Source organism: Oratosquilla oratoria, chromosome 4 (assembly GCF_046742065.1).
Source record: "Oratosquilla oratoria isolate Oo_2021 chromosome 4, ASM4674206v1, whole genome shotgun sequence".
Lineage (NCBI taxonomy): Eukaryota > Metazoa > Arthropoda > Malacostraca > Stomatopoda > Squillidae > Oratosquilla > Oratosquilla oratoria.
The window spans coordinates 22072178-22083688 of NC_134780.1; the positions used below are offsets into that span (position 1 = coordinate 22072178).

The window sequence follows — 11511 nt, forward strand, 5'->3', positions numbered from 1 at the left end:
CTCTCCAGTCTGGTTTGCACCAATGATGAAAACACCAACAGAATTGACATGCAGGTTCCACAAGGCATGGGAGGGAAAGGTGGAAATATACATGACATCATGGTCTTGCAAGATGTGGAAACCTATGACTGTTTTCAATTTATTCTAAGAATCCAACATTTTGAATAATTTCCAAATTGAGTGGTACATTGTAAAACTTGGCTCTTATGATATCATGGATAATTCCCATCACCCCTAAGCAAAGACGAGGGGAAAACCACTGGGTTTCAGCTCTTCAGCATTATGTTATGCTTTATATATTTTGTTTTGCTTCATACATATGCAGTGCTGTGGTTCCTACACTCCTTCATTCAGCTTTTTGCATTCATCCCAAATTTCCTATTTCTTATAACACTTTTCCAGACATTATTTACTTGCTTCCTTTACTCCATAATTCACCTCCACATCCACTCCTCCATTCACTGCCACATGTGACCCAAAATACTTCCTCACACCTCTCATCCTTCACACTCATTCAACTTGCCACTATCATCCTTCCTTGTACATGTTATCACATTATTTTTCCTCATATTTACTAATAACTACCCTCTCTTGTATATTTACCCAATTTCAATCACCAATTGATTCAGCTACAAATGTAGAGTCATCAACAAGTAACAACCATTTATATCTCATGTCCCTCCCTTCTCACCCATCAATTCCAAATTTCTGCTTTGTACTTGCATTTACCTCTCTTACCATCCCATCAACATACACACTCCTCCCAATTCCATACTATCTATCTACATACTAAGGGCTTTTCCATCCCTTATAAGGGAGGGTGGAGGGGAGTGGAACATGTAGGGGATGGAATGGGTGGGAGTGGTTTCTATGCCTTTTTCTTTTTGGCTACCCCGCATCCCCCACCCACTCCCCCTCATGCATCACAGCATCATCCATACACAACCCTTCTCCATTCACCCCTATCTTCTGAAAACACTTCCACTCATTCTATCCCCACAAACCCCACTCCTATTGACCACCCTCCCTACCTCTTACTTGGCTCTTGAAATTCATATGAAAAGTAAACTTTACACTTTAAAAGGTTTTCATACACCATGAATCAAATCAATCTGTGTCTCATACCTCATATACCATCAGTCAAAACAAAATCTATAATGTATGCCACAATGCTGAAAAGCATGGGATAAAATTCCCAAGATACCCACACATTTCCAGCCAAACGAATGCTCTCTTTAGCGTTGGCTTCAAGTTACTTCCACCGTTCCCCACAAAACTTGTATTGGGATTTTAACGAACACAGCACAGAACAACCAATACCTCGCCTTCGCACATTCAATAATACCTCGAGATGGTAATTGTATACCCTGGTAACTTGTGGGCACTATGACACTCTCCGGCTCCCCAAATATTTTGTTAAAGTCGACCTTAAATATATCATCATCTAGTTCCAGCTGTGGAGGAGCTGGAGGACGAGGGGGAGGTGGTTGAGCTGACGAGTAAAAATTGTTACTCATCATTTTCTGTAACTTATCAGACATTGTTTCTGGTGACCATGAAATCAAATCAAATAATTAAAAATAACAAAGAAATTAAAAGATTAATATATTCTTCCATATTTTACGATGCTGTTACTCAGCTTCCTTCCACCTTTTTTGATGGAACATTTTCCCAAAGATTTGACTGAATTTGTCCTAATAATCTTTTAAAATACTAGAACTATTCTAAAAGACTATAAATCTTTTTCTAAATGACTACCACACCGAATTGAAATTATTTTGGAAGCCATATGGTAAACAGTAAAGTAATCAATAATAACAAATAATCAAACTAATAATCTAAATTCAAAGAAAAATTCAAAGCTTTGTCTAGTTATCTCAAGGCATCCTTAACTTAAACAACTGAAACAGATTAAATACTGAAACTTACAGACAAAAAATCAATTCTATGCATGGAAAAAAGAAAATAAATAAATGAATAAATAAAACAAAATTATATAGATATATATGAATGGGTTTCATGGGTGTAAAGTGGGTGTATGCTTTGATATATATATATATATATGTGTGTGTGTGTGTGTGTGTCTATATATAAGTATGTATGTATATACATATCCATGTAAATACTTGTGTATATATGTATGTATATATGTAAATACACACCAAAAGCTGTCTTCCTTATAATGGGGATAGCTGAGTCTAAGCATTATCCACATCATACACAAATAAAACTTATTTGATCCACCCCTCCTCTCTCTGCACCTCAGGATGAAGGGTCACCCTGACCCCTGTCACACTGCTTGGATTTAAGGCAATGCAGTGTGGCACAGCTCTTGCCCATCAGGGTCCAAAAGCCAATGCTGGTTTATCCCCACCACTTCACTGTACAGCAAACCCTGATCTTCATAAACTAAAAATAATTCATGACGTCAATGAGAACATCTCTTCATGATGATGCAGCCCAAAGGAATGTTTTCACCTGTTTCATGATTTATCTTGGATGGATGTAGAGGAAAAGTTGTCATATGTCAAAGCAGTGGGGGTAAACCAGCTCTGGCAGTCAGGCCTTGCTATGAAAGATCTGTGCCTCACTGCACTGCATCTAACCCAAGCAATGTGATGAGGAACAGGGCAGCCCTACATCACCAAGCTATTGAGATGGAAGATGTGGCTGAACAATATTTATTTATATATGACATAGTTATGTGCCTTGATTCAGCCACCCCCTCTCATAAAGGAGTAAACAAGATAAATGAATTAAAATAAACAAATCTGCATGTTCACCATTTACATGACAAAGAGAAATGACTAGATAATTTGGGAGTAACTTTAGCGACTACAAATGTATCGTTATATGGAACCTAAATTGCAGTAGATGCTTACCATTAAGAGAGAGTGCAGACATATCCGGAGGTGGAGGAATAAATGGCTCTTCCTCTGGATACACCATGACAGCTTTCCGTACTTCCCCAACGGCTGTTAGCAACTATAAAGCAAAGCAGCTAAATACTTGGACCCAAATAATATATGTCACATAACACATTCAACCCCTTCACTCATAACAGTTTTTAAGTTTGGTTCTACTGTTATAGTTTTGTACTGTATTCAACTCAGTTGTGCTCGTGTCATGTGATATGAGGGATGGTTATTTAAGGATCCAATCAGCAATTAACCCCTTCCATACGGTGCCGCACACGTAGGCGTCATGGACTTAGATCTCGGTGGCAGCAACCAATGCCAGCCGTACGACGTGTCATAATAATACTCGCATCATAAAATATAGTCACCGCTTATATCGATCGTTCTCTCTTCACCTGTGAATTTTGATAACCATAGAAAATGCGATTACAAAAGAATTAGAAAGAATGTCATTATGGAGGGGCGACTACAATAAATATAATCAAGACGCCGATATGGCAGCCTCACGAATACACTCGCTCCCCATGACGCCTACGTGTGCGGCACCGTATGGAAGGGGTTAAGAGATAAATAAATGTACTGGCAAAATCTATATATATGTAAGATATTTCATAGTAAAGTGATTACCAAAAGATAAAATATCTTATGATATCTAAAAGAAAGAAAGAAAGAAAAAATCATAGAGTACATAAATGAATATATCAAAAAGAATTCTTACAGCATTGTTCGACTGCCGCCACCTTGAAATGGCTCTTTGGTCTTCTGGGTTCATGGCAACAGCCTTGGCATCTTGAAGCATTGGTGTCACCGCTGCAAAATGATATCCTCATATCATATAACTGTACCATATATCAAGATAAGAATAAAAATTATAAACCAAACATTGGAGGAATGTGATCACCTTTATTCACTAAATAATTTTTCATTATTTCATCATTCATCATTAATCTGTAATTGATGATGAGGAAATTCTTTATATACTTTTTCAGTCAGATTGTTGCTTTGGTAACTTGTAAAACCTTAAGTTTTCCATTTACAGAGGGGATAAAATAACAACCAAGATGAGGGAGAGGGAGGGAGGGAGGGAGGGAGGGGGGATGGTATATGGGGGTGGAATGGATAGGGACGAAATGGGTGGGAGCGGAATTATGCCTTTTGACTTTGACTACCTCCCCTGTAAGGGGGAAGAAGCCCTTGGTATATGTATGTATATACATATAAAATAACATGTATCAGTCTGGCCATTTTGCATAAGTTTGTCACTGCAAGTGATCAGCTTCTTTATGTTACTGGTCTACTGTATCCACATGGAAAAAATATTCAAACATAAGTAGTCATTTTATGTTCATCATAACATTTCAATCTACACAAGAAATGATGACTGTCAAATGAGTCATTAAACCCACACCCAGGCCCTGTAAAAATATAAGTTACATATTCAAACTTGTGATATGATTTCTTTTTTAACAGAAAGAAATGTTAATACCTAGAACAGCCTCCTATCACCTACTGTAGAGGCTGTAAGTATGCAGGTGTTTGTAAAGGGACTAGACAAATACTGGGAACCAAAAAAAGTGAAGTTTAACTATGAAGCCATACCTTTTCCTGAGTCAAGCATCAGGTACGATTGAAAATCTGGATAGAAAGGCCAACTGGCATGCTTCCAGTATCTACCTACGTACATCCAAGTAAGATACTTACCACCTTGTAACTGGTCTGAGGCTGCATTGACCTGAGCAACAAAGGCTGGGTCTTCGGAGTTGTCAGCTTCCTGTTTGGCGACCATCAAGACTCGGTTGGCTAATCTTGCAATGCCACTCGTGTTGTCGACCATGGACTGAGGTTCTTGCTTGACAATAGCATTTTCACAAGCCGCTGTGTGGCGCTTGATGAGGTCCTCTGTGTGTTGAGATCATCATTAATTCATCACAGTACTTTGTCAGATACAAATAAATACTACTCCAACCTTTGTCACATATTCCTCATGACATCTATCCATGTGTTTTTCTAGCTCTGGGGTAACTGGGAAAACCTTACAATACCTGAAGCTTTGATGAAGGAGGCAGAATCAATGGCATCATCAGCAAGGTCCCGTACTTTCTGAATACTTTCTGCATATTGACGCCGCAAGTTCTCGAAGTGCTCATCTGCTGCCTTGTTGTCAGGGTACGTCATCCGGATTCGTCCAGCCGCAACCAACTGTGGTGTCAGACTTTCAACCTGTAAGGGAGATTCAAAACAAAACTTCAATCTATGTTTATGACTGTATAATGTCAATTTCTGTCTGCTTAGTGAGATAAAACTTTATGTCTACTATAACCTCAACTGGTACTGTAACCCAGCTCATGTCCCTTTCTGCCCCACTCTCCGCCTCACTTCCACATCCTTGTATCTCACAAGCTAGCACTAAATCTAGCTATTTTTCAACCGAAAATTGGTGATTTACCTAGTTGTAAACAGATCAGAGGGGGGCTGGCTATGACAAGTGGTACCATGACGTAGAAAAGTGATTAGTGTAACAAGAATAGAAAAAAGAAGGGAAATGGATGATAAACCAACTTACGCAGAGACAACTAAATAAGATTGGACATGAGTCAGTACAAAACACCTTTGGGAGTAGTTAGAAGGAAAATATGTAACATAGATAGACCCAGATATGAAGACAAATCATTCCATGGATTCAGAACAGAAAGAGGTTTCGACCTCAAAAACATACTAATAAGCCAAGAAATACTTGAAATGAAAAGGAATATTGTTGAACGGAAAACACCAGATATAGAAATAACAATGAATCCTCAAGGTTGGATTTGATATTTACATCAAAACCTGAAATTGTGGATAAAATTGAACACAAGACACCAATTGGAAAAAGTGATCACATACTAATGGAACTAGAATTAAATGTATTAAATTAGAAGCAAATATAGATATCAAATAAAAACACATTAAAGGAAGACTACTGTACAACAAGACAGATTTTGAGAAACTTAGAAAATTCTTTTGAGAAGTAAATTGGAAAAAATTTAATAGTGAAGAAACAAAGGTGGAAGAGAAATGGACTATTTGGAAGGAAATCTATAATGAAGGTGTGGATAAGTATGTACCTAGACAAAAACATGAAAGGGTATATATAAAATCCTGGTATAATAAAAAGTGCAGTAAGGCAAAATACAGAAGAGATAAAGCCTGGAAAAGGTGGAAAAAGGAAAAAGGAAAAAAAAAAAAATGAGAAATGGAAAATATACACCACACTAAGAAATGAATATGTAAAATTACGTAGAGAAGAAAAGAGAAGTTATGAAAAGGACATAACAGATAAAAGCTAAGATCAACCCAAACTATTTTATAGATATGTAAACAGCAAGCTAAAAAATGAACACAAAATACACAAATTATGTCAAGGTAATAGAGAATACACAGAGGATACAGTAATCCCTCCCGTATCCAGTTCGCCATTACTTGGAACTCGCCACTATCCAGATGCCCTGTAACTACCAGAGTTCCTTCCAGTATCCAAATGGTGACCGGGATCTGGCGAACATATCTGGAGTGATTCAAACAGCCTGCGCGTCACTAGAGCCCACGCATTCCACCCCCTTCCTCCCCCATGCCCCATCCCAGGTGAAGCAGCCACAGAAGAGAATGTGCAAGACTTGCTAGAGTGTGACGAAGGAGACCCTGGGATACACTTGCAAACCGAAGAAGAAATTGGTGAAGAGGTGATGCACCTGGACAAGCCTCCCTCTGATAGTGATGATGATAATGATGAGGTTGTTGTTGAGACAAGGCCTAAGTTTTCTGAGGCCAGGGCAAGCCTTGAAGTGCTCCTGGATTTTATTGAACATCCTGCTGCTGACGAAGAAATGCGCAGCTACACCTCATCATTAAGGATGACTCAAGAAATGCTGATCAGAAAACACAGCAAGTGGCCGGCATGGCAGACCAAGCTGGACACCTTCTTCAGGGTAACAACATCATCATCTCATGAGGATGCACCATGCCCAGGGCCATCAACTCGTTGCAACTCGTCATCACCACCACCAAAATCAACTCGTGAGGACTCACCACACCCAGGGCCATCGACTTGTCACGAGTTGTCATCACCACCACCACCACCATCGACTCATGACGACTCACCACCACGACCAACTCGCTCTCCTCCAGCAACACCTTGGACAACTCCATCACCACCACTGCCCACACCATTTTTTATATACACATTAATGTACACGTGTGTTTATACATTTATTTACAATAAAATAACAGTGTATTGGGCACAATAACAGTTTTATTTTTTTTATTTTAACCCTCGTTTTCTTTGATAATAATGGCTCAAAAAAAAAAAAAAAAAAAAGCATATCTGTCACGGCCATGGCTCAATTGATCTGGATACGGGAGGGATTACAGTATAGAAATGGCAGATATTATGAACAAACATTTCAAATCTGTATTCATCAAAGAGGAAAAAAATCTGCAAAACTGTGATCAAAGAACTGAAGTAAGATTTCTTTCATTGAAGGAATTAAACATTACTCAGAACGAAATAAGAAATCAAATACTAAAGCTTGACGTTAACAAATCACATGGCCCAGATGGAGTTGCAAACTGGATACTGAAGGAATGTATAGACGAACAAACAGGAAAAATATACAAAATGATTGAATGCTTACTCAAAGAAGGAAAACTACCAGGAGACTGGAAAAATGCCAATATAGTACCAATATATAAAGGGGGAAATAAGGAAGATCCAACAAATTATGGACCGGTGTCTCTAACGAGTACAATAGTTAAAATTTGTGAGAGAATTATCAAAGATAGATGGACAAAATATCTGGAGGAGAATAATACTGTATACTGAACCCGAGGCAATTTGGATTCAGACAAGGAAGATCATGTACCACTAATTTAATCTGTTTCTATTCAAGATTGATAGATATATTGCAAGAAAGGGATAGCTGGGCAGACTGTGCATTCCTGGACCTGCAAAAGGCATTTAATAAAGTGCCACACAGAAAATTACTATATAAACTGGAAACAATAGGAGGCATACATGGAAAACTATTGAATTGGATGGAGGACTCCCTACATGGAAGAAAAATGAGAGTGGTGCTCAGAGACATATATTCAAAATGGGAAGAAATGAGTAGTGGTGTCCCACAGGAGTCAGTACTAGCTCCAATAATGTTTGCTATATATGTAAATGACATGGACGAAGGCATTGAAAGTTACATGAATCTGCTTTGTGGATGATGCAAAATCATTAAAGAGAATAAACTACAAAATAGACTATGACTCATTGCAGAGGGATCTGAACAAAGTCTCAGAGTGGAGCAAAAGATGGGAGGTAGAATTCAACATCAAGAAGTGCATTATAATTGAATTTGGGAAAAGCAAGAAGAGAATAACAGGACAGTATAAAATTGATGGAAAAGAAGTAAAGAAAGTAAATTCTGAAAGGGACTTAATATAAAATAGTCGGTGAAATATATAATTTGTTGAGCTCAATAAAAATGGCCTTCAAATACCTGGATAAGGAAATGATCAAGAAAATATTACAAACACTGATAAGGCCAAAACTGGAATATGTAGCACTGATATGGTCACCCAGTACAAAAAGAATATAAGAAAATTAGAAAGAATTCAAAGAGCAACAAGAAAGTTGGTCCCAACAGTTGCAAACCTGACATATGAACAAAGACTGGTCGAATTGGAATTGCCAACCCTAGAACAAAGAAAAGAACAAGGGGACCCACCATCTACAGAGTTATGAAAGGAAAAGAATGCCTTGATAGAGAGGACTTATTAAAATGGGACAGAGGAAAAACAAGAGGACATGCAATGAAACTCAAAACGGATAACTACAGAAGAGACCTGAAAAAGAACAGCTTCCCACACAGAGTGATAGATACATGGAACAAATTGGATGAAGATATAGTGTGTGCAAACACAATACAAGAATTTAAGAACAAACTTGATCTTGCGAGATACAAAAACGGGTCACCACAAGCATAGCTCCCCTTCCCGTATAATACAACTAGGTAAACCTAGGTAAATACATCCCTCATTCTGTCTATCTCAGGACTTGCCACAACAACAATGTCATCCACAAATAACAGTTGGCTGACTTCCCATATCCTTCTACTCACACCCACCCATTCCAAACTTCTGCCTGGCACTTTTGCATTTACCTGTTTTAACATTCTATATATCAATCAATATTCTGCCCCAGGTCTCTCTTGCAGAGGAACCATAGCCACTGATTCACCACACAGGATATTCAAAGAAGAGTTTGTGTTCTTGGGCTTTATTAGTGGGAAGGGTAATATATAGACTCCTTGACTAACCTGGCTAGCAGAAGACAAGAGAGCTTCGGCCAATTTCTTGTTTCCACCAGAACTTCCTGCTGCAACCATGCGAGCCGTCTTGGCTGCCCTGCTGCTGAAGCCAGCAAGAGTTGTTGCTTTATCATTGAAGGTCTGTTCACGTGCTGGAGTTCCTGAATGGAAACATAAGAAACTCATACCCCAAGTTCAAAATGTAATGAAGTAAAGACCACCTAATTAAATAAACAGCATATGCTAGATAGGTAATGTGACAAAATGTGTTTGCATTTTATTTCATGGATATTTTTGTATAATAAGTAACAGAAGACCACTGAAACTATGAACAGTAAAACAATGGATTTTGGTAGCTATAGACAAATTCTGGAGAATAAAGATTTTGACCAAAATAAATTATTTGTGCCATAGTTTATTGTTTATGTAATTTCTAAAGCATTTGCCCACATCAATATTGAGACAATCAAGATGTAATACACTACCAACAACTTAGAGCTTGACACAAGGTTTGAGATGCTGTAGCTTGTATAGCTGTAACCACCTCTAAACTTGAATTGCCAGTCAAGTTAGCATATTTTGGGCATATCACAAATCTTAATCAATATCTTGTAGTTCCTCCTTTAGTCCATAGTTTCAGGGTTCCTTTCTATCATCCAAGTATTGCAGTATTAATATTAATGTTTCACATTTCAGACGGAATAATATTCTCTAGGTGAGTAAAGTATAAAATAATCCACAAATAGCACTAAAAAAAACCAGCAACAATAACAGTAACAAATATATCCAAAATGCAAAGGCCTAATATATTCTACCACTTTCTGCCCAAGATATATCCAACATTAGGAAATGTCTTTACCTGATACAGGAGAGGAGCTATGCTCGTGGGGTTCTCTCTCTTTTTCTCCACCTATAACACCTAGCTTTAAATTCATTTGTGGTTCTGGTTTGGGTAATATCATCTTCTTCACTATTCCAAAATTAATACATTTGTACCGAGAACCATTGCTTGATACCTTTCATATTTTTTTTTTCTTTTCGATTTGTCCTTATGTCTCCGTCCCCACTATTATTATAATTTATCTTTACAATGAGTCTTCTAATTATACTGGTAAAAAACTATCTATCAATTCTATTCATACAACAAAGGCTTCTTCCCCCTTATAAGGGAGGAAGTCAGATGAAACTAGATGTATAAATTTACCTTTTCTGTTTTAACCCCTTCCATACGGTGCCGCACACGTAGGCGTCATGGGGAGCGAGTGTATTCGCGAGGCTGCCATATCGGCGTCTTGATTATATTTATTGTAGTCGCCCCTGTGTTTTTACATTCTTTCAAATGTGCCCTGAATCCCATTCTCTGTGGTATTCAAAATTCGCGGGTGAAAGAGAGAACGATCGATATAAGCGGTGACTATATTTTATGATGCGAGTATTATTACGACACGTCGTACGGCTGGCATTGGCTGCTGCCACTGAGATCTAAGTCCATGACGCCTACGTGTGCGGCACCGTATGGAAGGGGTTAACACTCATTCCCTTCCTTCTCATGTATGAGTACTGAACCCTTAGGATGTGCTTACACCCATGCCATAAAAAATCTCTTCATATAAAGTGTGTCACTGAGTGAATCATGTTAGCAAAATATGTCATTTCATATCATTCTACTAAATATGATCTAAGGAAATAGCTGATCTTTCCTTAGAAAGACAGTTATGTAGCAAAATTAAGCTATGATAAAAACTTTATAAAACTCACTGCAACACTATTCTAATCAATCCAAATAATGATATATAGAGTTTAGCCTTAATGTGAGCACATCCTAACAGACAGCATCTGATAAATAAAACTACTTATTCTACATTTAATGATAAAGCTTAAAAACAGAAAAGCAAACAAGGCCCACCTGAACACCAGAGTGTAGCTTAAAGAAAAACATTCACATTACCAGCACTTTAAATATTTTTTTTTGTAAAACTAAGAGTACAACATTATGTTTGTTTAAAGAAAAAACAAATGTGAAGGATACAAACATATATCACACTGAAAACAGGCTAATGAGCAACTCCACACCCTTACCTTCAGGAGCAAGCACAGCATCAGTGAACTGCTTCAGCGGAGTGGTGATATCCACGAAATCTTCGACCACACGGTCCACGACAGCAGTCTGAATCTTACTCTTGAGCTCCTGCAGCTTGGATGACAAAGCCCTATTTGAACACAAAAACAATCATGAGCGGTTTTGTCCATGGCAATAA

General features: G+C 38.0%; 1 protein-coding gene across 16 annotated transcripts in view; it reads right to left on the bottom strand.

The window, feature by feature from the left end:
* The window catches only part of Vinc (vinculin), a 58498-nt gene that overhangs the window by 21996 nt on the left and 24991 nt on the right, over positions 1-11511 (bottom strand). For 9 of the 16 annotated variants that reach the window (XM_076183619.1, XM_076183616.1, XM_076183614.1 and 6 more), the window contains exons 9-15: positions 11333-11463; positions 9263-9414; positions 4961-5138; positions 4620-4817; positions 3637-3728; positions 2883-2985; positions 1346-1546 (exon numbers count right to left, since the gene is read on the bottom strand). In XM_076183619.1, the coding sequence (XP_076039734.1) occupies positions 1346-1546; positions 2883-2985; positions 3637-3728; positions 4620-4817; positions 4961-5138; positions 9263-9414; positions 11333-11463 (1055 nt within the window). The remainder of the gene's footprint in view (positions 1-1345; positions 1547-2882; positions 2986-3636; positions 3729-4619; positions 4818-4960; positions 5139-9262; positions 9415-11332; positions 11464-11511) is intronic. The other 7 variants (XM_076183624.1, XM_076183622.1, XM_076183620.1 and 4 more) reach the window with 2 other exon arrangements.